The sequence below is a fragment of the Microtus ochrogaster genome, chromosome 16, assembly GCF_000317375.1.
Source record: "Microtus ochrogaster isolate Prairie Vole_2 chromosome 16, MicOch1.0, whole genome shotgun sequence".
Taxonomy (NCBI): domain Eukaryota; kingdom Metazoa; phylum Chordata; class Mammalia; order Rodentia; family Cricetidae; genus Microtus; species Microtus ochrogaster.
The window spans coordinates 36,292,006-36,319,202 of record NC_022018.1 but is presented as its reverse complement, the minus strand read 5'-3'; the positions used below and the strand labels follow the sequence as shown (position 1 = coordinate 36,319,202).

Here is a 27,197-nt window from a genome sequence, read left to right as displayed (position 1 = left end):
AGATGAATATCGCTCCAAGTGCAAAGCACAACCGTGTTTGTCCTGGCACTACCAGTTGACTACAGAAAACCAACAGTCAACCTTGTACTGGAAAGAAAAATCTTAGACCTAGGGACCAGTAGGAATACAAAAAAGCTAAGAACTCAATTCAGCGAAATCCCTTTGAACAAGCATAGGTTTGAGTAGTAAAATTAGTTGGTAAAATCCTGGCTGTTTGTGCTGACTTGAGTCCATCTATGTTTATGGGGCACAGGGAGCTTCCAAAGGAGAATTAGTGGGGTTATTGGTTACCATTTAGTAAATTCAAAATCACCCTGCTATTCTGGGTGTCCTACAGCTACACTAAAACCTTTCCCCAGAGCCCCATGAAGCCCTGAGCTTTTCACAGCCTAGGCTGTAGTCGTGGGCTGACAGTCTTCCTATGAGACTGGGCAATATGGAAGTTCACAGCCTTGTCAGGAAAAGAGATTCAGGAGAGAAAGATTCTCTGGCTTGGCTTCTCAGAGAGAATTCCAGCCAAGGAGTTCCAGGTAACAACCAGGAGTCTACCTGCACCTTGTGCCTGTCTCCTAAAACCTGCACTATCAGAATGCTGGCTTGCTCTATGTTACCCCCGTGATGAGAAGCTCAGAGGGACTTGAAGTATAAAACTGAACATTAAAACAATTAAAGACTATTTTGCCTGACTAGAGAGATGGCTCACCTTCATTTAGAGTACTTGCTGCTCTTCATGGGGACTGGGAATCGGCTCTCAGTCCCTATATATGTGGCTAACATCCCCCTGTAACACAACCACAGGGCATCGGACCCACTTTCTGGGCCCTGTAGGCACCTACATGTGTATGTACCTACACACAGGAAAACACACACGTACTATAAATTATTTTTTTCTTAAAATGAAAAAATTATAATCCCTGGGTCCACCAGGCCTTTCAGAAGACAGCTCTAGGGAGAAAAGACAGGGCAGAGAGAGCACACGGGGTGACTAGGTGCTGCCTTCAGACAAAACTGAAGACTTAGGTCTATAATGGCACAGTCCTGGCTTGCTGTCTTCCCTCCTTCTTTCCTCCTCCCTCTTCCCCCACCCCTCAGCTGAATAGGGCTCTGATTTCAAGGACACGCAGGCAGCCAGGAAGGAAGTAGAGTGCTGACAGGCTCCCCAAGAACCCAGCAGATGGAGGAAGTATTTCAAAGGCTGCCAGGGTTGTATTAAATGTGCCCCACAGTCCATCTTCTTAGAAATCCTTTATTTATCAAATATTTAAAAACACACAGTTCGCTCTGTGAAGCAAGTTTTACAGCAAAATGTATGGCATATGCCAACCCCGCATGCAGAATGGGAGGCATCCTTGCTTTCATGGCAGGACCTCCAAAGTATGGGCTCTGACCCAGAGATGTCTGAGTCCTGCCCCCCACCCAGTTCTCTTACTGTGAAGTGGGTGCACAGGGCATGGATGTCCTTCCCTTGAAGAGTGTGAAGCTTATCTCAGTGTCTAACAGGGCTGGCCTGCTGGCCTTTCTCTGATCTACTTTCGTAATCTCGGGAGATGCGCTTCTCCAAGCGGTGAAAATGGATCCAGGAAAATCGACCTTCCCTGTGTTCGTGTAACAGTGAGCAGCAGTTGGCAAAGACTGGGTGAGTCCCCGTATACAGCACAGGCCTCAACTAGTGAAGAGGCAACTTGCAAAAAGGTGTGTGACCTTATGGCAACATCAAAGTAGATACAGCAGCCAGGAGATTTAGGGAGATAAATAACAAAAACAGAGAGCTTAACAATTTCACATTTTTCAGCAATAACAAACAACAACATATTCACCTGTAGAAAGGAGGGAGGAACAAAAGGGCATTTAAACCTTGTTTGAATTTTGGTCAAAATATCACCCATGGAATAAAAGTCTTAAAGCAATAGTGAAGGCTTTTCCTGTATAGGACATGACACCTAGATTCCCAGAATCCTCTGCTGCTGGGGCTCACATTCAACTCCTCTACAGAGTAAGAGAACCTCACACATGCCTTAACCAGTCACCAAACTCAGCCTGGTGGCATTCCTTATACCCAGCATACAGCCAGTCAGACAGTCCACCCAGGCCTCTATAGTCCTGGTATTTTCACAATGAGGCAGGCTCCTCATTGCTCCAATTCCAGAGTCTAGCCAGATCTCAAAAGGTGGTTTCTATAACCTTCTTTGTCTAGGACAACAACGGAGGGATTGGGGGCTTTTTAATTTTAAACTAAACATTAATGACTGCCCAAGGACAAGAAACAAGCCAACAGCATGTGTCCTTGGGAGCCGAGTACTTTCCCCCCGTGATGCAGTGTTCCTCAGCCTGCCTGTCCCACAACATCTTCCCGTGAGGAAAACTAGATTCCAGTATGTGCATGCCGCTTTGTTTTAAAAGGGATGAGGAAGCCATTCCTTTCTATGTCAGGAGCATTCGCCTGGCCGTTCTGTGCTTCTCTTTCCTACATGTGGCTCAAGATTGGAGCCATCAGCGCGCATGGCTGTAAAGTGAGATAGGAGTTGGTGGTCCAAACGACCAAGCATTTTCCAGAAAATTCAGCTCCACTGTTAAAACGGCATAGCGATAAAGTAGAGGAAAAGAATTCACATGGCAATTGGGATGAATCGTCTGCTTGGGGGGGCGGGGGGAGTCGTGGTCATACCAGACAGGACAGATAACTCTGGCGAAGTGCCAGCTGTGGGTGTGGTTAAATACTCTCCAGGATCATAGCTACAGTTTCGGGCCTCAGGGAAAGAGCGGTTCTCACTTTTTTTCTTCCCTTGGGATAATATACCCCAGAATGCTTTGCATCTATAAGATGTATAAATGACTTCCATTCACGAGACTCAGTGGGCTGCTGGGATGCATCACTGACAAGTAGCTAACGAGATGCCTAAACCACAGCCAGGCACACTGCCGTGGAATCCCACATGCCACTCAAAAGGTCAGGTAAGGCTGCATAGTCAGGTCCATAAGAGTCTATCACCACCTCTCTCTCTCTCTCTCTCTCTCTCTCTCTCTCTCTCTCTCTCTCTCTCTAAAAGGCGTCTGCATGCACAAGTATAGAAAACTAAAACAGCTCTAAAGAACAGGCTGAACTCTCAGAGCTAATTCTAGGAAGGAAGATTTAAACATAAAATGCTTTTCAGTTTTCCCCTTCTCTAATTGTTGATATTTTCCATAATGTGTATTATTTCACAAAGGCTTCTTTTTAAACATAAAAAATGACACTCCAATGCTCCATTTCGTTGAATATATACTGTGGAATGACTTAAGAAATAGTAAAGAGTACCATGTTGAAAAAAAAAAAAGAAAACAAAACAAATGAGTGTCGCGTGTTTGAGACAAGCTGACTCTTCCTGAGCCTGGGAGAAACAGACAGTACAGGGTGGTAGGGGAAATCCTGGAACATGGCAAAGTCACCTAAACAAAAACAGTAGCAAGAGAGTAAGGGGCCAGACTGACGAAGGCAAATGGGCCTCTTGGAATTCTGTGAAAGAATGTATTTTGGGAAAAGTCTAGTAATTTTGAGACTCTCAGACTATTACTGGCACAAGGAAGCATCTAACATACAAAATAAACAGAAACAGCCTACTGACTCTGCAGCTGTTCAGTCAGCTGAACCACTGGTGTCCTGATAGTTCCCAACCTGCACAAAAGCTCCTCCCCTCCAGTGTTGCCATGGAGACTACAGATGGCCAACAAAACAAATAGAAGGGGAAATGGCACAGAACTTTAAAAAAAAAAAAAAACTACCTCTAGTATTCAGTCTCTTGATTTCTAGCTCTCTCTCTTCCTTCCTTTCTTCCTTTATTTCAGAAAAAAATAATAAAGGGAGACAAATAAAAATGCTTTGTAGTCATTGTTAGAAAGAAGGACATTAAAAAATGCCCCATCTTATGTATCCCTGATGCTTTTTGGCTCAAGTATGTGACCACAGAGTACACCAGCTGACTGTGAGGGAAGGCCAAGGAGAAGGAACACACAGGATACAGGGTCTACTTGCAGAGTCTGAGTGACAGGGACATTGCAACCTAGACTAAGGCTGAGAGACATGATCCCCGCCATTCCGGAACACATTTTTCTGTGGGTGGGCAGGGTAGTCTCCAGTATAGACTTTACTTTCCTGAGAAATGGACTGCTTAAGTCTGCCTTCTCTAGTCAGGGATTCATACCGACAGTTTTTCAGTCTGCAAGCAAAAGCCGGTCTACACCAGGCTCAAGCCGGCATTAAGTACATGTAAACACATCACTGATCAGATCAGGTTTCACAGTTATAAGCCAGGGCACGGTCACCAAAATACCAGCACTTGTCAAGACCTGGATGAGAGTCGCTCTTCTGGGCGGAGCGCCTCTGTTGAGCAGATAGAGATGTTTTTCATCACAGATTCCTGCTGGTTGTGTCTTCAACTGTGAACCCACTTGGTAGCTCTTCCGAAAAAAAGGGGGCGTCAATCAGCTGCCATGTCAGAGTATATACAACGAAGCCAAATCCTTGGTGTGGCTGGTTCACTCTTGAATGGAAGAATGACGAACGGATCGGTGGTAATCTGGAGCACTGATGTGTTCAGAGAGATCGTAGCCCCTTAGGAAGTGTCCACTGTTTTGTTGAGCAAAATAAAACAGTTGTCTGGCTAGCAGAGGTTCCACCTTTAATAAGACATTTTTTTAAAAAGAGACATTAGTAGATGTGAAAAAGCATTCTCTTAGCACCATACAGTTGAAGCGTCATGAAATGACCCTCAGACTCTAAGCACAACCCCAAGTTGTATAAGTTTACATAGCAAAAACATGTTCAGAGCCATTTGAAAAACCAGTTTTGTTTGCACTTACAACACCTGAAAGACCATATCTTGGAAACAGTATTCTTGATTTTATAATTGAAGCTGAATATGGCATTTTTCAAACCAATTGTCTCTTGGAATTTATTTGACTGAATGACTGGACATTATCAGGTGATTAAATTAAAATTTAATTAACGGGGTAAGTAAAACTCAGGGTAAGTTAGGTTCATGAGTTTGACAGGGAGAGGGGGTCACCCTGAATGACCGGATGACTGTGTAGTATGTACAACTCTGAACCACAGGGAGAAGACAAACACTTGAACAGCATTATGGCAAACCGTGGTTCACTGGATCTGATCTGGTGGATCTAGTTTGTTTGTGAGCATAGATCACATTCCCAATCAAAGCCAGCCTTCGCCAAGTCAGGCTGAATGATCTCTATCAACCAATCACATATGCATTAAAACTTTTCTTATTTGATATACAATGACCGATATGACTCTTCTGTAATCACCTACATGAATTAAGTCTGTAATAAGACTTAATTAATTAAGTTAATTAATTAATTAATTAATTAATTAAGACAACAAAGAGAGTCCGTGAGTGGGCGCCTGAGTATGTTTTCTACCTATGGACCTTAGGGCAGCATTTTGAAGCCCTTTGCCTATAGGCCCGCCCTTGCTTTTCCTTGTGGAGCCCCACTGCATCCCAAATTCCTTCAAATCAGATCGAGGCAGGAATTTCCACACTACTTTTAAAATGCTGCTTATCAATGCTAGACTTACCCACTCGATTACAAACTTATTGTATCAACCACCAAATAGAACTGAAGAAATGCTCAAGTCCAGGATTATAGTTGCTTCTTGGATTTTGTTTTGCAATCAGGAAGGGAGGCTGAGTGTTCAGCATCAGTGCCCCACCCCCATCCCCAGCTGGGTCTGGAATCCAGTGCTGGACAACTATTTACCACTGAGTTGTATGCCTGACTTTTAATTTTTACTAAGAAATACTCTCAGAACTAAAATCCCCTTTGCATTTGGATATCGTGGGTATTTGGGAAAGTAACATTAACTTGGTACTGGATACTTTTCTAGACAGGCAATAGAGGAAAATCTTCCAATTAAAAACATCGGGTATTCAGAACTGCTTTTTAGTTATTAAATGAGTGTTAAACATTGTCTAAATAAATCTGCTATCTTTTCTTCGCAAAAGATATTTACAGGCCACCGTTGCACACATCTTAAACTGGACTGGGCGTAAGGACAGACTGGCCTACCTGGACTCCTGGGAAGACTTAGGCCTCTTCCACAGACCTCTTGTCGAACTATTAAATAACTCCCCAAAGTACCACAGAAAAAAAGAGGTCCTCGGAACTATCTGGAGGGAACCTATGTTATATACAACAGGCAGCTTCCCTGTGGGGAAAGTTCTTCCCCACAGGGAAGCTCTACTAGAATAGACAGCCCTTTAAAAGCCCACAAGAAGCAGAGAGGTCAGAGGGCAGCTCTTGGTATCAACTGCTTGAAATTCCTCTAGAACGGGAGATGAAGAATACCGGACACACAGAGCCTTGGGTTGAAGGTATCCACCCTGTTGCTTTGGTGGTGACAGACTTTGGCTGGAAGCTTGTCACCCTGAGCTGTGCTGCTCACTGGAGCCTGTTTCCTCCTCTGCTATTTTAAGGGCTGCGTTTATTTTCCCAGGTGAGTTGACGTTTGCTCTTCGCTTGCCACTTCTCTAAAAGGGACCGCTCCACAGTGTGTGACTCGACAGTGATGTAACTGGGAACTCACATGAGCCGTGATGAGCTTCCTCTGCCTCTGGGGGTCTGGAAACTCCTCGCCGAAGCACAGGGTCACCTGGAATCTCGGTGCTGGCCGGCCGTGGTGAGCAAACACTTGCAGCTCTGGGAACCCACAAAGGAAAAAAAAAAAACTGCTCAGACATCTGGTAAAGTGGGCAGAATGGAAAACAAGAGCCACGTGTGATTCTGCTTTGGGGGAGCCCAAGCTCTGTTTACCTAAGTCTAGCTTTTGGGACAAACCCCAGACACAGAACCTCATGTTCGAATTCACATGTGACCTCATAAGCTCATTTTACTTGAGGAACATGACCGAAGCGTGAAAACTTGGTTCTGCAGCACTGGACTCATGGAAATGCACAAGGTGGGAGAAGGAAGTGAGGGAGGACAGAAAAGAAAGAAAAGTAGCCTTGTTGAAGCAAACAAAGAGCACAGGCAAAGGAGACATTTCAACTTCAAAAGGCAAAACCTTCTGGTGGCCTGAGGTTATTTTTAAACACTGCTGCCCTATCCGTGGTGGCCACGTGGTGTTTGGGCACCGAGGGCATCTGTCTCCCACACCAGCTGTTGGCAGTAGTGTCCCACAGGGTACTATGTCTAAAGCTCCAAACCATGACCTGAGTAGACTTCAGTCTCACTTTGGGGACAGAATGATGACATAAGAACGGCCGGGTAGGTGGGGGGGGGGATGAGGGTTGATAAACCCCTCTGGCAAAGATATGCCTGCTGAGGGTATTCTTTCTTGAGAGACACGAAACAGAGAAGAACATTGTTGAAAAGAAACCTCTCCCTGGCCAGGGGCACTGCCGCTGGCCGAGCATTTGCCTTTGCCTTATGTGTGCAAGGCCCTGGGTTCCACCCCTAGCACTGCTAAGAACAAAAAGAAAGCCGCATTCAATCACTGACATCAACCCTAACTCTTCCTCCTGGCACTGGGTTCCCAGGTCTTGTCTTCATAAAGCTGACATAAAGGAGCTGCCCTCCTGCAGAGCAGCCCTGAAGACTCTGCCCTTATCTGATATGAATGCTCAACCCTGTAGCGTATAGGGACTGTCCCTAGTAGGGTGCAAATCCTGAATGGGTAGATATCAAAGATTTCCACTGCTCTCTGCAACTGAAGAGCTTCTAGAAGCTCACAGAACCGACTTCCTGCTTCTCTTTCTCTTTCTTCTTCCAGAATTCAAATCAAACCCAAGTGGTTCAGTCACAGTGTGTAAAGGGCCTAGCCCTGAGCCTGGGAGGACACCCACACCACAGGCTAGTCAGAGGAGCAAGTGAGGACAAGTCTCCGAGAAAGCCCACCTCAGCCAGCTAATTCAAGAACAAGCGGGAATCCCTAGGTGCAGAGGCTGTTCTGCCGCTTGGGGACTATGGAGGCTGTGGATGCCAAAAGAACAAGTCCCACTACAGAAGGGGGGAACAGAAATGAACAGTTCTTGCTTATGGATAACTACAAGTCCGAGAAAGTAAATTTCCAGCCAGTAGTGTTCTTTCCACTGTGGCACCAGCCTCCTGCCTTGATCCTCAGCAGGAAAAAATAAAATAAAATCAAGTGTACTTCCCAGCCCCCCACTCTGGCAACCGTCATTGTTCTGGGATTCCTTAGTCAAGCAGGGAATTGGTGGTAATCTTCCGTTTGGGTGGGGGGGGGGGCGCATGAGGACTTCCAGACCCCAGTGCAAGCGTAGGATGTGCAGATGACCATCCCAAGAAGTTGCTCTTTTTTGCCTTAGACTACAAACGCTAGAATTCACCACAAGGGAGGCAAAACAGTCTTGCCAAGCTCTGAGGGTCTTCCCTATACAGCTGCCTTGGAGCCTGAGATGGTTCCCTTTTAGTGCCCCAACTCTTAGAAAACGGTATCTATCAAGGAACATGCTTTGCTTTGGGAAATAAAAGAGTCTTTGGATGAACCCAAGCAAATGCTGGCCACCGAAGCTCAAAGGACCGAGGAAACGCCGCTAGCACCAAGATCTCTGGGACTTGTAAGTGAACGGAAGGAAGAAGCACATGGAAGCTTCAGCTGTCTTCCCTGTGTACACATCCAAGGTAGGGCAAATCAATATTGGAGAGACAGTTGGATTCTCACATGGCAACAGCACCTGTTAGAGCATCTCAGATAAGGAGTTATCCTTGTGTGCCCACCAATTAACACACAATTAAAGAGAATGCCATGCAATATAGATAATAACAGAATATTACTAAGCCCTGATAAAGTAGGAGGGCCTGCAAGCTGTAACGACACAGAGGAGCCTGGAGAACATCACGCTAAGTGAAATTAGCTATGCATCCGAAGACAAATACTGCGCGACACCTCCATGTGAACTCTCATAGAGCTGAACTCATAAAAGTAGCACTGGATGGTGGTCACCCAAAGTGGGGAGTGGATAGGAAGCTCTGGGTCAAAGAATATAGGCTCTCACTAAGACAAGAATTTGCTGAACGCAAGCTCAACAATGGTATATCCTCATGACTACATTAATGGACCACATGCTTGACAATAGCCGAGAGTAGATTTCAAGTAGTGTTCTTGCCAAAAAAAAAAAAAAAAGAGATAGGCATGCAAGATGATACACATGCTAACTAGTGTGATTTACACAGTATAGATGCATTCTAAGCTACCCTGCTATGCACTGATGAAAGGAGCAAAACCAGTTCAGTTTCAAGTAATGGAAAGCACAAGAAAAGTCAGAGGTGTGGATTGTATGGGAAGGGCTTCAGGAAAAAGCAAGCTCATGATATGATGGGGAGACTGGCAGCAGCCAGCAGAGCAGCCTACTCCCCCAAAGACATCCTGTCTCCTGACAGCTAGGGAAACCCTCTGGATGGCACCCCACAGTGGCATAGAGAATGACTTCATAGAAGTCAGCTTGCAGCTAACTTAACTAAACAAAAGCAAAATGTAAACAATAAGAAATACAGGTTCTGGAAAATATGACTAGAAGCCTTTATGTGCCAGAGATAAGGCCAAGCTTTCTCGGCGTGTCCCCCCTGCTGAAGCTGGTCCTTACACTCTCCACCTGGTCCCACCTGCAGTGTGGCACTTCCGTAAGGGTGACACATCTTCTGACCAAGAATGTTAACAATATGCTTCTAACCTTCTTCATTTTTCTTAGGAACCCCTAAGAAGCTGTAGTATCAACAGATAAACTTGCGGAGAGCATAGAGCCTGTACAGTGGAACCTTGATGGTGGAGAGGCACGAGCTGCCAAAAACCCACATTTTACTTCATTAGCCAAGTGTGATGGTGCATCTCCAGTTCTAGGCCAACCTGAGCTACATAGCTTTTGCCTCAAAATAATAATGATAACTTAAGATATCACCCTGCACCATAGTATATCCTGGCCAGGTCATAGGGACCCTCTTCCTGGTCCTCTATTAAAAGGGGAACACACAACAGACAAATATAAGACACAAGTCAAACAGAAACCATATTCCTGGGTGAGCTCATGATCTCAGGAGGAAGACCCCTGCCTGGGCAGACTCCACCATTTGGGACCTACCAATGCCAGCACCCATCACCACCTCCATCAAACAGGTTGTGAGGTATATTACCTGATAGGAACTGCTGCGTGTCAAAGAGCTTGCAAGTCTGGTCTCTTTCTAGTTTGTTGGGCCGATCGCTGCACAATGCCAGGGGCCCATCCCAGTAGATCCTGCTCTGGCAGAGTCTTTTGGCATAGAGCCCATCTGGGGCCATCCAGAGGACCAGTCCCCTCTCCAGGTGGCTCAACAACTTTTCAATGTTCTTCCTCTGCCCATTGTCCTCTGGGTAGGGGAACAGGACCTGGTCCAGGTTGCTGACATCATAGGTATGTCCGTGGGAGATCCGACAGCCTTCGGGACTGGATGTGGTCAGCTCCTTCACTAGGATATCCCGGTAATAGAGGCAGATATGCAGCCGGCAGTCTGTGAAGAGAGCTCTGGAGTCAGTGTTGATGGACCTGGGGCGGATACTACAATGCTCAGAGGCCCAAAGACTCACCGACAACACTGATATGTGTTACATATCAGTACAGTAGGTGGAACACTAGTGTCAAGATGCTCCATGAACAAGCAGGAGGTTGCAGGGCCAAGGAAGTCTGGGAGATGTGAGCTGCCCTTGTCCCCTGCAGATTCCTGGACCACAAAGAAACTGGAAGGAAACTTATTTCTCTAACATGACCATTTTCAAAGGTTGATGTGGTCATTTACTCATCTTGGGGGAGGGGTGTATTGCTTGGATTTCCAGCCCATTTTTACTAGACAGCACCTCTATGTGGGTTGGTTGGATGATGATGTTAGCAGTGATGGCATTTTGTCTAAAATAGGAAGTAACACCACTGAATAGGAAGTCATTTCACAGCCAAATCCATTTTAATTTTGAAGTTGAACCCTAAGATTAATTTCACTAGTTAAAAACTACAGAAACATCTCAGAAGACAAGTCAAATGTATCGAGAGCTCTGAAACTTCCCTAACGTATCACCATGATGTCATCTAAGTAAAAACAAAACAACAACAACCAACCAACAAACTCTCATGTACATATGTTGGAAGTAAGCAATGAAATTACGATTTCTGGGCCATGAAAAAAATACCTTTATTTTCTTATTTTTTTTTTTTATTTTCTTTGGGTGGGAAAAAGGAATTGACGAGAAAATGCTCTAAGAGCCAAAAATTAATGTTAAATCTTCTAAAATCCCTCTAAACTTTGTGTTCAACTTTGAAAAGAACCCAACAACTATATTTTCTACAGCTTTAAGACATTATTGACAAATGATTTTATTGTTTCAGAAACCGCTTTAGAACACCACCCACAGTCTTAAAGGGCAGGCTGGGTGTGTAAAGGGCTCCCCAGGCAGAGACAGATACCTGTGGTGGGGGTTGGAGCCCAAACAATGCCTGGAAAGAATGGCTTTCTGAAAAGTGCACCCCGGGTTGATAATTAATTATGCAAACCAGAAAAAGAAACCCACAAAACCCTTGTATTCTTCAATGGCAGATTCTGACACAGCCCACATCATGGTGTCTCCCATTTCTGCTGCTATAAAGAGCAAGTCAGGCAATGAACCCAAAGAGAGGGGGCGTTGGCCATCTGAGGTGACTGGCAGGGCAGGTTTCATTTCATTTAATGTCACCAGAGTCACCAGATTGCAGAGCTATAAACAGATATTTATTTCCTACTCTTGGGGCACTCGTACAAGTCTTAGGTGTTCCCGAGGAGGGTCTGGGGCTTTCTAGACTCAGTGGCAAGCCCTAATGCTCACAACTGTCCCTCTGCTGCTCTTAAGTGGCTCACAAAGTCTCCCTGAGCATGAGAATTGGAAGGAACTAGGTGTCAAGATTTATTCCTCCCTTGTGAGCAAGGGAAGTGCCTAAAACTGTTACAATTTAGTTGATATTTTCAATCTCAGTCTTTTAAGGCAGCCATAGGCATGGTGGGAATTCTAATGTGCAAACTATCTTTAATATTCACCCATTTGAAAACATACAAAAAATCATCTAAAGATTAAATGGACATAGGCTGCATATTTCAAGTGTGTTGGGGCTCCCTTGAAACAGGTAGGCATCTCTAAGCTCAGGCTTAATTAGTAGCAGAACTTTCAAATCAGATCAAATCCATGCATGATCAGAAATTCTGTCGAAGCTGCAAGGGAGACAGAGCAATATGGTCCTTTGGGGGCATAAGAACTTCTCAGAGACCAGGGTCCAGAGCCAGCATTCCCTGGAAGCAGTTCAGGACCACCTGTTTGTGGCTAATGCTGAAAGGACAGACAGCATTTGGAAATGAAAAGCCTTATGCCTATTGAAGACTCTCTGCTCTGTGATGTTGGCTGGAGGAGGAGCCTGGCTACACATTCCTGGAAAGCTGGGCAGGTAATGGAGAGGTTAAGGACTTCATCCAAATAGTGTTTGGTACTCCTGCAGAGATTAGTCTCTGTGATATTTGCATATCCTGGGTGAATGTCCACTCCAGACCCCAGGGCCGGCAAGGTAAGAATCTAAATCCTCACCCAACCTACCCTGAGGAGAGATGCCACCTCCCTGAGAGCCTTAAAGGAAGAACTACACTCACCTGAGAGCGCCAAGGCTTCAGCAGACCTTATGCTTGGCTCTATGGGGATTCCAGGAGCCTGGGACTCAGGTGGGGCACAAGCATAAAAGGTTCCTGTCACCTGGCAACCTGTGTTTGCAAATAAAAATCAGTTGATGTCTAAGCAGAAAGTCCAAGTTCAGGGGGGGGCTCTAGAGTTGGGAGGAGCCACGCCCCGTCACCTTCCAACCCAAGCTTGAGAGGCTCCCGACACCCACTGCCAGCAGAGCACGTGATTATGAGGCAAAGGGCAGAGTCCAAGTACAGTGGGGAAAATGCAGAGTGGCGGGGAGGAAGGAATTAGAGCCCAGCCCTGGTGGAAATGTGGAGCTCTCTGCATATCCCATCAGCAGGACCCTGGGGCGTGGAAGGAGAGGGATTTGCACCAGCCCACACATCACGTTTCCAGCGGGGCCAGAGTTCAGATTTAGATAAAAGCTGGTTAAAAACTTAACAAATTGTTCAGTCATCATTTATGCTCCTTGCTGTTTGTAAGTTCTGGGGAAAACTGAACCATGTTCCCCGGCAGCCCAGAAGTTATGGCGCACTAAACCAAGAATAATCTAAGCAAGTATGGAATGCAGGTGCTAGGGGGCGGGGGGGGGGCAGTGAAACTGTGACAAGGAAATGATTCCCAGAATAATCTAAAAGGACTACATGTGTGGTGACCTGTGCCAAGACTTCTATTTAAATAATAAACTTAGAAGCCCAACCTGGTGGTACAGACATGTGATCCCAGCTGCTCAGGAGTTCAAGGCAAAAGGTTCAAAGAGTGATCTAGCCTGGGGAATTTAGCAAGACTCTCCCTTAATACACACAGTTTAAAAGGGGCGCAGGGTGCAGCCCAGTGCTCTCACCTGAATGAATGAATGAATGAATGAATGAATGAATAAATGAATGAATGAATGAATGATCAAAGCTTCGCCTAACTGAATTTGTGGAATTTTCTGTGTCCGGTTAATTGGTGGGTTTGTTGTTGTTGTTGTTGTTGCTTGTTTGTTTGTTTGTTTGTTTTTCTGTGGGAGTTCATCTAGCATCTGGGGACCCTGCAGGTCTTCTGGAACTTGACACTCGTTTGTAGAGAAGTTTTGTGGATTACTTGTGATCTGTTCCTCCCTTAGTACCAAGAATGGCTACTAATGAATGACTCACCACTCAAAAGTCATGAACTAACAGTGATCTCCTGAAGTCCCTGGAAAGGTGGGCTGGGCACAGTTTGTAGTATGGTCCCTTACAGGAGAGTTGGAAGAAATAGACTCTGGAGATAATATGGCTCTCTATCAGTAATAAGGAACAATTCAGAGGGAAGGCTGACAAAAATCTGCCCCTCTGTCCTAATATGATAAAGAAAACATGATGCTATGGAGAGTTAAGATCATGTTAGCCAAACAATTGAAACAAAAAACAAATAGACAGGTTTTATAATTGACACTGGGCACTTGTAGATACCCACGTGTTCCTCTATTTATTAAAAAGGGGGCATTTTTGAGCTGCTTGAAAGGATTTCTGGGATCTTTTAATTAAGTTCCCACACAGAGTGATACTTCTCATGGCTCTCAGGACTTCAGCATCTTACAAGACAAGGCAAGAGCCTGCCTCACAGCCCCCACCCTCCCCAGTCTTCATGTGATGTCTCTCAGCATCTCTGTGGAAGGGGACAGCCCTATGGTGCTAGCCAGGAGGGTCACCCAGGGGTGCCCACACCCTGAGCCCAGGTTGTTCTTCTGTCTCCTTCCCTGGCACATTCCTTACCATTTTCACAAGATGGGCCTTGCCAGTGGTGGCCGCGGGGGCCAAACGTCACAGGACACTGATAGGGGATTTCTGGGTGTGGCTGATCAGGAGCATAATCCCTCCAGGTTCTGTCGTGAGGTGGTATCATGTAATTATGAACCTGCTGACAGAGCACAGGCATTGCTAAGAGGAAAACACCCTTTTCTGGCCAGCAGCTAACTCATCCTATCCAAAAAGTAGTTTGCACTGTCTATCACAGTAGGTAAGAAACAGCCATAGAGGGTCTAGGGGCACAATGGGGACATTGTGTTAATCTGTGATTTTTGTAAAGTTTCATCATATGGCCCGAGCTCGGCACCAAAAAAGCTGCAGTGCAGTCTGCCCTTTGTAAGCCGCCAAAGAGAATAAAACAGTACTGTAATTCACGTCGGGGAAGCCTAGAGAAGTCAGCTGCCCTGTGGTTTCACATGACAAGGTCCTACTTCCAAATTCCTTGACTTCCACAAAAGGTCTCATTCCCAGAAGACTGGCCATCAGTAGAGAAGCACATCTCAATAGGTGGGACACATCAGACTCCCCAACTTAACCACCAGGGAGAGTGACACCATGTTGAAACTGAAACATCCTCTCTGGCCAGGGGTTTGTCCTGCTGTTTTCATTTGTGTTTTCCCCTCTTGGTGGAGCCGGCCAGAAGACTCAGCCTAGCCTCCCACAAGCCCAACAGTCCCCCACATACCTGGGCTGGCAGTGAGCCATAAGGGGCTGTCATGGGGTAGGGGTGGCCCATGGCCATCTGTGTGTCTTCCAGAGTGAGCTGTTTCGCTCCTGCGTGTTTGGGGAAGAAGAAGAAACAGCACTGAAAGAGGGAACTGACTTAAGTGAATAGCAAATCTTAGAAAAATACCTGAGCATTTAATTCTTAGAATGCATAGCCATGTTAACCAATCAGGTGTTTTTTTTTTTTTATTTTCAAGCAATTCCCTCCAGCTATTATTTGTCTGTGCAGTTAGACTGTTTAAACAAGTTTTGACTTGTGTGTGACAGCCAGAAAAAGAAACAGCACGCAGGGCTCTGTGATCCACCGAGTGAGTGGTTTCTGGCAGTGAGATGGTGCCTAGCTGAGGCATCCTGCCTGATTGGAACAAACACATATTCCCCGGGCTCCGATCTAGACACACCAGTTGGAATCTTTGAAAGAGGAAAGCATAGATCTGAATCTTCATAAGTATCCCAGCAGGCCGTAGAAACTTTGGCATTCTTATTACAATAAGTGTGAATATTTATGGGGTGTGCAATGTGCTTTCCCCTCTAAAAATGCTTAATTATTTGAGGATATTAGGTAAGTAAAACTTTAGTGGACCTTGCAGTTTTTGTTTGGAGATTTGGTTCACATCCTAACTGAATGGAGTAACCGGAACACTTTAACGCCTTCATGGGCATACCCACGCCCCCACCGGGCTTAAAGTCTGAGACGTAATCTTAAACTAATACCACAGGGTTTTCACTCATAACCCAGAGAGCATGGGCAAAGAGGCTGCTGGGCTTGGCCATGGGGTAGGAGGTAGCAATCTACAAAACAGAAGTAGAAAGTGGCCCGAGTAGAAATTGGGATCTGTGAGTGTCAGGCTGCCTCTACCCTAAGATCTATATCGGGGGAATCCCCTACCTTTTTTGGCTCCTTCTGGAACAATCCTGTATACCTTGTACGGGTCGGAAATATCCAGCTGGCTCCTCTCTACCAATTCCTCAAAGTCATTGCTCTTGTTCAGAGCACATCGTAATCTTGTCTTCCAAGTAGGAGGATCTGGCTTGTCGATACCTTCTCGGAACTTTCCTTTAAATAGCGCCCAGGCCTAAGAGTGAAGAGAAGCAAAAGTCAAAGCTTAGGTCTTCACAAGGAATTTACAAATTGTATTTCTGAAAGGAAGATTGTGGTTTCAGCTTGGCTGCTGCCTGAAACATAGAACATGATACCGGATTCCGCTAAGGTAAGAACTTCTCACCTATGACCCTGTTGTGAGATAGGGAGACCCCCGCTAGTGTGGACTCTAGGTGCCCAGTGCTTACATCAAGTGTGGATAAGACTAAGGCTTGCAGAGCTGCGGAGGGGCAGGCCCCAGAGAGGACATCTACGAAGTCACACTGAGGTACTTTGAACAAATTCCCGCAGGAAGTCCCCTTCCCCTACCCTGCTGCCAGGTGGAGGCTGGGGGCTTCACAGTTCAGTGAACCAACTCTCTGGGGACCTTACTCACATGCGTGGGGGGGGGGGCGTCCCAGAGGAACACTTGGAATAGACAAAGTCACCCAAAGAACAAAAACAGAGATGGAAGCTTCCAGAACTAGAACCAGACTACAGAGGAGCCCAACCAAAGAAACAAAACCCAGAGAAACTCAGAAAAGTAGAAAAATAGAGACAGGGTAGCCGAGAGTGGTCCTAGTAGTCGGGGGTGACAGTGGCAGGAAATAGCCTAGGGGACTATGTAACAGGAGCCCCAGCCTCAGGGCACCTCTGCGCCCCAGGGATGCTCAAGTAAGAATGGGGACCTGGTTTTCCGATGGTGTAATCACCAGAGAGCCTCTTTCCCTTCTCCCGGGGCTTCTGCCAAGCAGGACCTCAAGCTTGACGCTCAGGCCTCTGCCTCGCGGGGCCCACCAGACTTCCCGGTCCTTTGCTCTGGAGGTAGAGAGAGTCCAGAGAGCTGTCTGACTCTCCTCTCTTCCTCCACTCTCTCCCGCCCTAGGATCCCCGATTGCCGGTAACCTTGAAGAGGGCGGCGTCCTCTTCGCGGTTGTAGTCCTGCTTGCCCGCGTGCTTCCACGGGATGCGGAAGACGCTCTTCTCTTCGTTCTCCCACACCAGCCCGGGGTACTTGCCGCTGTCGATCTGGTCGATCAGCCACTGGCGGAGTTTCCCGTTGCCGCAGCTCACCGCGCTCATGCCGAACTCTGCGCCCCGGCTGCCCGCCTCCAGGTTCATGCCGCGTGCCAATCTCCTCCCGAGCTCGCGCACTGCGGGGAGACAAACTTCCCTGCAGCCACCGTCGCATCTCTCTCGGGGCACCCTGACCCAAACTCTTGCAGTGACCACGAGGCCCCGGAGTTCCTAAGGCTGCGAGGTGCTCGCGTGCAATTTCGCCAGAGTTCCCCCAAGAGAAGGTACTTTGGCGAAGATGTGGAGAGCATCCCTTGGCGCGCACCACCTCGCCCCATCTTGCACTCACTGTTCACTATTTTAACGCGCTCCCCATTGCAAGCTCCTAGAGACACAACTCTCTCAACACTCCAAGTCTTGTGTCATCCTGGGCGCCCCGTTTGCTTGCTCGCTCCTCTTTGCCGGCTCCTTTCACCCCACTTTCCCCTCACTCTCTTTCTACCCTCGTCCCCCTCCTGGGGTTAGGCTGCTCCAGGCGCGAAGGACCTGGCACGTGGACTAGCCCTTGTCCAGGTCCTGTGCCCATGGTAGATGTGGAGCACCTCGCTCTCCTCTCCCTCGACTTTTTTCTTCTTTTCTTTGACACCCTCACTTTGTCCCCGGGATAACGCCAGGCCTACCTACCCAGCCAGAGACGGTTACTTGGGCCCTGGAAGCAACAAGTGGAAGTCTGGGTTTGGGGTGAACAGCGCAGCCAAAAAGCGGGAGATTCCAGCCTGCAGAGGGTCGGTGCGACCCCAGGCGGGGGTTAAGGCAAATCTGGTAATACTGGGTGCTGCAGACAGCACCAGCTCCCCTGCGCGGGAAGCGAAGGAGGGCGTGGGGAAGGGGTTCTGAGCGCCCCAAGTTTAGAGCTCCTAGTTCTCTTTGGCCATTAGCCTAGGAATCACGCTGGAGCCCTCAATGAGTTTGGGTCCTTATGAACCAGGATTGGGAAAGAAGTTTCCAAAGGAAACAACACAGGGTCAGTGGCTGTCCCACTGCGGGCAAGCTGCCGCCAGTGTGTGCTCCTTTGATGGTAAGACGGTCCCGTTAGCTCGTCCCGCCCAGCCCGTGGGGGATGTTCTGGGCGTCCAAGTAGCCTCACACAGAACCCGGGTCAACGCAGAGTTGGGGGAGCCGGTGGGACCCCTATCTCCCCACGTTCCCTCAGGCATTGGGCTCAGGGATGAAAGCTGAGCTTTTCGTTCCCGCCCTGTCCTGTCACCAGCATCATACTCCTCCTTCTGCCCGACTCCAGGCCTTACCTCACCCGCACTCTGAGCTGAGGGCAGCAAAGGGTCCCAAGTTCAAGTGGTGAAACTCGGAAAGCGAGGTGAGAAAGAGGAACTTTATAGAGCCGGGGCGGGACTCTGCGCTGGGCGGGGCGGGGCGGCTCCGCCTGCGAAGGCGTGACTCGCTTAGACCGGGCCAGCCCTCCATCCCTGCCGCGTGCCAGGCCAAAGGAGGGTACCCGGCTGGGACAGGAGCTTCGGATTGTAGCCCACAGGGTCAGGGGCTGTCCCCCTGCGGACAAGCTCTGACTTTCTCCAGTCCCTCCAGGGGAGGGAGATTGGGACTCTGACACACTCGGAAATTCTCAGTCCAATGGGACAGTCACTCTGGCCCGTTCCAGGGGAGGACAAAGCCCAGAAAGGAAATCTCCGCTAGATACTAGAACCTACAGGGAGACTAGCTGCTAACTAGTAACCGCTGATCTCTATCGGCACGACCAGGGCGGGAAGCGGTGGAGGGGCTGGAGTCTAGGGAACTTGGTTCTCACAGCACGTGACAGAAGAGATAGATTGAGAGGCAGGGAGCATCCTTGGCACAGACAACGGAAAGCCCTGTCTCTCCGCATCAGGCTCACTAAAAAGAAAATAGAGAGAGGAGTCCATAAGTCGTGGTCCAAATACGGTGTCTGAAACGCTTACACACTTTGGGTGTATGAAACCGATGAATTGAGATGACTCAGACAACACACAGCCCCCAAAGTTTCAATTATGGCAACATAAAAGAGATGGGGATCCCTAAGTATTCAGGTAGTTAGTACTTCCGGATGTCAATTCACGTTAAAATGATAATTTTAACCTCAGCCTCCCGAGAGGCAGTTACCAGTTACCGGTGGGGTAAGAGTGCCCCAAACAGGAGAGCTAAGTGGACTAAGGAGTTTACTTCAGTGACAACGTGGTCAATTTAATTCCCCGAGTTTTCACCACTGGCTTTCTCCAGCCAGCCTTGGACGTCTGCAATATGTTGTTTACTTGATATTTTCAGGTAAGCAGCCAGATCACCAGTTTCTATATGATTTTAGATCACAGCCACCACAGGTCAGTTTGGAACGTTTGTAAAGCTTTTCATTTCACTTATTTCTCGGTTTTTCTTTTAATCTTCTACCCTGGGTCCTGGACTTTAGAAGAAACAGCTGAGTTCAGCCCCAGCACAACAGACTCGGCGATGCCCACGGTGATGCTTTTTTCCTAACAGCAACAGGGCTTTCTCAGAAATTAACAGGATGCCATGTCTTTATTTCACCCCAGTCAGTTTTCCACTGTCAGAGCCAGGGTAGTAAACAACAGGGTTTCGTTCAAAGAAAACTTTGGTCACACCCGTTTTCCCCTCTTCTTCCTTCACAACTTTGTTCATTCAGAAATATTCTTTGAACACCTTCTACCTGTTGGGAACTGCCCTGGTCGCTGGAGACACATCTCTGGGTGAAGGAGAGATTGTTGCTTCAGATTGCACGGTGTTGCCACTGGGGAATTATTTTCCTTCACAGTGTGGAGACTGCTCCGCGCAAAAACAACAAACCAGAGATTTTTTTTTTTTTCCCTTCCATACCCGTGTGCTCTGTCTTGGCTTAGACGGTTTTAACATTTCCCTCGCCCATCCACATCCTCTGTTTTCAGAAGTTCGAACAACAGTCATTACCAGAAACCTTCTGAGACTTCGCATGGCTATCTCATTTAAAGATGTGATTACTAATCTTCAACGCCATCTTCTGGCTTACTTGTTTGTCATCAGTTAGATTCCCCTAACTGTGATAATTTAACGGTGAGGTGGATGCAAACAATAAACTATCTGAACCATTAACATTTCCTGGTTCATTGGCATCTTTTAATGGCACACAGTATTAGGTTTCTTCCCGGCATTTTTATCCACAGATAGAGAATACTCAGGTCACCTTCCCCTCCTCTAGTGCCATTTTTTTACCACCCACCCCTCGAGCTTTCCGCCCTGTCCCACATCCTTAGGCGTCCCCTTTTACTTTCATGCCCTTGCCTCAACACGTGAAAGCACGTGAGACACATGTTTGAGAGACTGGCTTATTTTACACAACACATTGAGGTCTGGTCCCAACCATTCTTGCAGACAGTATGATTTTGTTTCTCTTTTTGGTTAAATGAAATTTCCATATGAATCACTGAAGGTTCTTGATGTTCACATTGTCGCTGCCGGTGGAGAGAAAGGGGTGACCAAGGTGCTCACTGAGAACTTCTTAATCATAGTCACAGTTGACAGGAAAGGGGCAGTTTTGAGAGTCACAGACCCCCACCCTCATCCTCTTTCCCACTGAGACTTGAGAAAACCCACACATTCCCCAGTGAAGTAGTGGACAGTCGTTCTAAAATGTCATGGGAAATTAGTTAATTGAGCACCCATCCCAAAGGCAGAACTCTGTGGTCCAGATGGAGATTATTTGGGTTATTTGGCTAAAGAACGCTAAGCAGGGAAGCACATCTGAACAGGGTAAACTTTTCATTAACACTCAACCATAAGGAAACTGTGAGAAAAGCTGAATAGACCTAAACTCGATAGTTTAAGAATTGACCTTTTAAAATTATACATTCACATGTAAGAAAATGGTTTCCAGAGCCCATGGACCAAAATAACACCAAATGGACCAATAACACCAAAGGTTGTTATTTGGCCACAGGTGTAGCTTGGCAGTAGAGTGCTTGTCTAGCTCCTAATGGCCGCTGGGTTCAACCCCAACATCCCTAAGCAAAGTTGTCACCCCTCCACGAGGCTCTGACCTTGTTTTGGATAAATGTATTTTCTCATGAAGTCACTCTTTAAAATGAGAATAACAATTTGTCTTTTAAAAAAAAGCAGTGAAATTCTGTACTTGAAAAAAATTAATGTGACTATTTTTAATCTTTTGTAAAAAGACTAAAAAATGAAACAGGAAAGTTTAAAAACATGTTCTACGATTTTAATGCAGGTTGCCTTTGATTTAAAAAAAAAATCTGATGCCCTGACTACAGTGTGTGGAGAGTCAGGTAAGATCTCTGACCACATTATGGTAAGTGTCAGGGAATGCTGGGTATGACCTCTGACCACTCTCTGGTAAGTGTCAGGGAATGCTGGGTATGACCTCTGACCACTCCATGGTTAGTGGCAGGGAATGCTGGGTATGACCTCTGACCACTCCATGGTTAGTGGCAGGGAATGCTGGGTATGACCTCTGACCACTCCATGGTTAGTGGCAGGGAATGCTGGATATGACCTCTGACCTCTCTGGTAAGTAAGTAGCAGGGAGGAAGTGATTAGAGCTCACGGTAGTCAAGGCTTGGATAGTGATCTAACTTTCCCATGGTCAAGAGTGATAGTGACCCGCCCTCTAAAGTGTCCTGACAGTGAAATCATATATACATGTCACAAGTGTTCATTCTCTTGGAACTGTGACTGTTTGTATCCTAAAGCAGCACTTGGGAGGTGTCACAGACGTAGTGACATTTGTCCTTCAACCATGGTGTTCAGGGCAGCATGTATTCCGTCCAATTGTGCACATGAGGAGAGAGACCCAGAACGGCTACTGGCCATCTCTGTGACTTTCCCAAGGACTCGGCTTTTGTGGACCAGCCTTTCCCATTTATACGTCTGTTTGCTGCTCCTGGGGGTAAAGTTAGAGAATGGGGAGATGGCTCAGTGGGTAAGAGTGCTTCCTCTGTGAGCATAAAAATTCACCCCGAGTTTAGGTCCTTAGCACCCATATAAAAGGCTGGGCATAGCTTTGTGTACATATAACCTCAGAATTGAGAGGATGAGGCAGGTGGATCCCAGGAGCTGAACTGAACACTTAGAAAAGTGATGCATTATTGGGCAATAATTCATACAACTGTTTTTATGTAGTCCTGAACATATCTCCTTAACTGAAGTTGCAAAATGCTCTGAGTGTTTCTGTGCTTTTGCACAGTGCCAGTATTAAACATCCCCCAGAATATCAGTCATGGAGAAGCAGAAGCTGTTGTGAACACAGTCGATGCCAGGAGTCAAAATATGTGGCTGTGTCCTAGGCAGAAAGTAACCACTTTCAGGCTAATAGGAAATGAGACTTGTCATTTTAATCAATTATATAATAAGGAGTCACCAAGTCTTTGACTCTAGGGCAACACTGCCCCTTTCTTCTCTTTCGTCATGTTTATAAACAAGGGACTGTTCCCCTTTTGTCCCCTTTTATCAATAGTATTCTAAGAAGTTTCCTTGTAACAGTCCTCTCTGACTTGCTGGGCTTGCTGAGTAAATAGTGACGTGACTCTGAGCAAGGAGCCACTTGATCCTGCCAACTCCTGTTCCCAAGCCAGCAAAAGTGCAAATGGGGTGCAGTCACTGAGGACAATTTTCTGAAAACTGAAGCAAGAGGTGAAAGGCAAATAACATTGTCTCATCTCGCCCGTGTGTAGCATTGCTTGACTCTGGATCATTCTAAATTGTAGCTGCTATTTTTTCAGCAGAACACTGTGCATCACTTGTCACAAGGGTGCCATTATTTCTGATGCTGGGGCACTTGGGGTGGTAGAGCATATCTTTCAGGGAACGTGACATTGTGTATGGTCAACCTCAGGTTTAGGGGTCTGACTTCTTTCTTGTTCATATGGGCTATTCAGGACCAGTCAGTGTGGGACACCATTGACCTCTGGCAAAGAAAAGGGGTTCAGCAAGACCCGTGCACTAGCTTGTCATGCTGGCAACGAGCTGTGTGTGTAGAGCCATGACCCACACTGCCTGTTAGGAGGTGAGAGCCACAGCAAAGGAAAGATTATCTGGCTGTGGTTGGGTACAGCAGACAGAGGGGAATGACCAGTCCTGGGAGGATTCTACAGAAGAGACAAGGTCCCAGGCAGAGCAGGCACATGGGAAACCGGGGGTGCTAAGGAAGAGGACCTGAAGCCTGATGAGGAAAGATCCAGGTGCAGAGATTAGAAAATGGTACCCCTGAGAATCCACTTCCCAGACTCTCACAGAGAAAGTGTGACTCTGAGCTGGAAGTTGGGACCTGGGTTAATACTGTCAACTTGATGATGTCTAGATCTACGAGATGAGCCTTTGGGCATGCCTGGGGCAGGTATTGTCTATACTAGGCTAATTATTTTTTTTAATTTGAGGGTATCCAAGTTTGATAATCTCCACTTTTAGCTCAGACAAACCTTTCTTTCTGTTGCTGTGGTAAAATACTCAACTAAAGCTTGAGTAGATCACTAGACAAAACAAGTCTTCATCCATGATGAATCTGAATTGCTGGTCTCCAAGTCCTTTCTGGTCCAAAGGTTCTGCACTGCCTTTATTGCTGTGGGACAATGGTCTTGCACTTTATAAAGATTTGTCACTTGTATTTTAATAAAAGGCTGTTGGCCAGTAGCCAGGCAGGAAGTATAGGCGAGGAAGTAACCAGGCAGGAAGTAGAGGTGGGATGACAAGAACAGGAGAATTCTGGGAAGAGGAAAGGCTGAGTCTGCAGTCATCACAGAGGAAGCAAGATGGGAATGCCTCACTGATGAAAGGTACCGAACCATGTGGCTATCACAGATAAGAATTATGGGCTAATATAAGTTATATTATATTATAATATAATATAATTAATAAGAAGCCTGAGTCACTAGGCCAATCCGTTTATGATTAACATAGACCTCCATGTGGTTTTTTGGGGACTGAATGGCTGTGGGACCAGGTGGGACAGAAATCTCTGTCAACACTTTATAGTTCCCCATCAATACTGACAAAGAAAGACTAAGGGTATCCAAATAGTGTTGCGGGAGGTCCTTCCGCTCCTCCAGCCTATAGCCGCTGAGATACCAGCCCATTGGGGCGTGGTCTCTCTCCCTTTAAAAAAGCGGCCACTTCCTTCTCTCTTCTTCTTCACTTCCTGCTCGGCCAGCGACTAGACTCCCTTCCTGGTTGTGCAGAGGGCTGACGGTGATCTGTAAGTTTTTTCCCCTTTAAATAAATACTACCCTATTAATCATAATTCCAAACTGCTGTGGCATTGTTTGTGACTTACGCCTTCAAAGTAGGTCCCCTTGGACCTCTACATTGTATGAGCAATAGCCCCATGTCTTCAGGTCTTCAGACCATCAGCATGTTGATAATCCTGTACCAGAGGAGCCGTTTAAATGTCCATCTCAGTTTCCAACCAAGTGCATCTCTCTGTGTCTTCTGGACCTCTAACCTTCAGACTGAGAGACTACCTACTGATCATGGGCAGTGCAGGGGAACAGGGCTGCTGGTCATTCAAGATAACTTTCTTAAAGTGAACCAGAAGTGAAGGATTTTGCTTGCTGTGTACCGCATGTATCCTTCCTGTCTCCCTGACAGCCTGGCTGTTGATGTATTACCTACTTGTTGTGGTTCGATGATCTCTCTTCTGGGAGTCCTAGAGTGGTGTGTTGCTAGCATTTTTAGGAGTCCTTCTGAGCGTACCATGTTCTATTCTCCAAGCAAGACGACACAGTGATTTTTCTCTCAACTGAGCCAGTGTCCTCACTTCCCCAGAATCAGCCTCATGAGGGCTCCTTCCAGGTAGGTATCAATGTTCCTCAACTTCTACTGGTGCTGTGCCAAACCCATCATAAGCAGAAAATATCATAAGTCACATGCATTGCTACAGTTAACCTTTCAAACATCCCCACTTTGGAGATCAGCACAGTGCAGAGCTGTCTCCTCTGGCGACCACACTGAGACTGGAAGTTGAGGCCCCTGCTGCTGCCTAGCTTGGCTAGATAGAATCAACTTTGTGGCTAAGCTGGGAAAGGATCAGAGTTGAGGATTCAAAGGACGATTGCACTAGATGTGCATTATTTATGGCATTATAAAAACTATTAAGTCAATCTAAGGTAAATCAGAGACCATCCACATTGTGATTCCTTTTGGAAGCAGACCCCATCCTCCCTACGATGAGCCATCTAGTCACTTGACCCTGGCTGTTGGTGTCTGCATAGCCATGAGGATGGGGTGGAAGAGGGGCAGATAACAGCAGCACAGTGACTTACACAAGGGGAGAATCACTATCCTTTTCAGAGAGCCTCTGGGAGTAGCAGTTCCCTCTGCAGCCAAAGATACCGCCTGGGCAGTATCTCCTGCATCCATGAAGGACAGCGCCAGGCATCTCTTCTTTCCTGTCTTCTCTGTGTAAACTTCACCTGCTCGTTTCTCTTCCCTCTCCCTCCTCCTTCCTCTTTCCCTCCACTCCACCCTCCTCCCTCTCCATCCTGTTCTCTTTTTCCATCCTTCCCCTCCCTGTCTGCCTCTCCCCCTCCTCTCTTTCCCTTCTCTTTCCCGTCCTCTCCCCTCCCTCATCCTCCATCTCCCCTCTCTTTTTCTCCCCCTCCTCCCTCTCCCTGTTCTTTTCCCTCCTCCCCTCTCCTCCCTCTCCCCCTCCCTTGCCTCCCTCCCCTTCTCCTCTACTTCTCTTTTCTCAAAATCTTGACATAGTTTATTGATGCAGATTACCCTACAACAAGGGACAGAAAGAGAAACTAAGAAGCAGTTACATTAAAACTTTTGCTGCTTATATCTGATGGTTGTGAGTGCACAGAAAGAGTTCTCTTGAGCGTCTTCGGTCCTCTGAGGCAGAGAGACAGAGGAAGTGGTTTCTGATCCAAAGCAATCATAGCTCTCATGTCATTCAAATAAACTAAAGTTATTTCCCACATTAGGGGATCAACATTTTTCAATTTAAACTTATCTTTTAGGTGATACCAAAGAGAAATATAAAAATTGTGTGTCTTACTAGGGTGCTGTGCGGTGTTTTGATACCTGTGTGCCCAGTGTTCCTTTCTACATGATGTGATTAGCTGGTGAGTGCTGACATATGGCATGTGGCGTGTGTGAGAGCATCACTCCTCCCTGAGGTTTCGGCAGGAAAATTCCCCCATGTCACACAGCAGCCATGGGCAGTAGGCTCTTCAGAGAGTGCGAAGGAACCATATCATGTGAGAAGCTACACTTGAGCAGAACTCTGATTGCAGAACTATGCTTCTCCAGACTGGGCAGGTGGAGGAAAAGTCCAGAGAGAGGCATCAGAGACTAACAGACCAGTTTTCCCAGGCTGCCTCTGAGTCCTGAAGTCATGCCTCTGGCTGCTCAGGGAGTCTTCAGGAAGGCAATTTTAAACAGACTGTGGGGGTCCAATTTAGTCCACGTTGTCCTCCTGTGGAACACAAACATTTAAAGTGATCTTCACAACCAACCACTTTTAGCAAGAGAGTCGAAAGGTTTGTTTCAATGTCAGCATTAGATGACCCAGAGAAGATTCTTTTTCAGCTTCCTTCCATGAACATTTAAACATCTGAACATGTTTTCTCTTCAGTATTCTAAGGCTCTCATTTATGAACGCAGCTGATTTTCCCCATTTCAAGTATAGTGGACTGTATAGGCCAGGCAGCCAGGGCTCTCCTCAGACAGGATTGTGGATTTGTGCCTTCTGTCTTCTCTGAAGGACCAGTGACCAAAAGTAATGTCTTTGGAAGCTAAATGTTGAATTCACCCTTTGAATCTTGAGCTTGAGTGAAGGGTTGATGTTTCTTCAACTCTCTGCTTTTCTCTAACGACTGCCCCCCCAAGGCAGTGGGGTATGGCAGTGTCCACAGACCTTCCATGGCAGACG

At 46.8% G+C, this 27,197-nt stretch overlaps 1 protein-coding gene across 2 annotated transcripts; it reads right to left on the bottom strand.

Annotated features, from left to right (window-relative positions):
- Window positions 1-4,512: 4,512 nt before the first annotated feature.
- Irf4 (interferon regulatory factor 4) lies at window positions 4,513-17,377 on the bottom strand. 2 transcript variants are annotated; one of them, XM_026783148.1, is made up of 8 exons: window positions 17,162-17,377; window positions 16,064-16,250; window positions 15,134-15,222; window positions 14,416-14,560; window positions 12,646-12,753; window positions 10,144-10,497; window positions 6,581-6,693; window positions 4,513-4,653 (listed from the first exon to the last, which is right to left on the bottom strand). In XM_026783148.1, exons 1-8 carry the CDS (start codon window positions 17,375-17,377, stop codon window positions 4,513-4,515), a joined length of 1,353 nt encoding a protein of 450 aa, XP_026638949.1. The 2 variants fall into 2 exon arrangements, with proteins under 2 accessions (XP_026638949.1, XP_026638950.1); XM_026783149.1 differs by having other exon boundaries at window positions 14,416-14,557.
- Between the last annotated feature and the right edge of the window lie 9,820 nt (window positions 17,378-27,197).

What these genes read in the sequence shown, in the direction of transcription:
- Irf4 (XM_026783148.1), bottom strand. Translation starts at nt 17,377, where the DNA reads ATGAACCTGGAGGCGGGCAGCCGGGGCGCAGAGTTCGGCATGAGCGCG. An exon ending in AGGCCCATCTTGTGAAAATG is followed by an intron (nt 12,754 to 14,415) that starts GTAAGGAATGTG and finishes TTGCAAACACAG; the next exon opens with GTTGCCAGGTGACAGGAACC. An exon ending in TGAAGCCTTGGCGCTCTCAG is followed by an intron (nt 10,498 to 12,645) that starts GTGAGTGTAGTT and finishes CTCTCTTCACAG; the next exon opens with ACTGCCGGCTGCATATCTGC.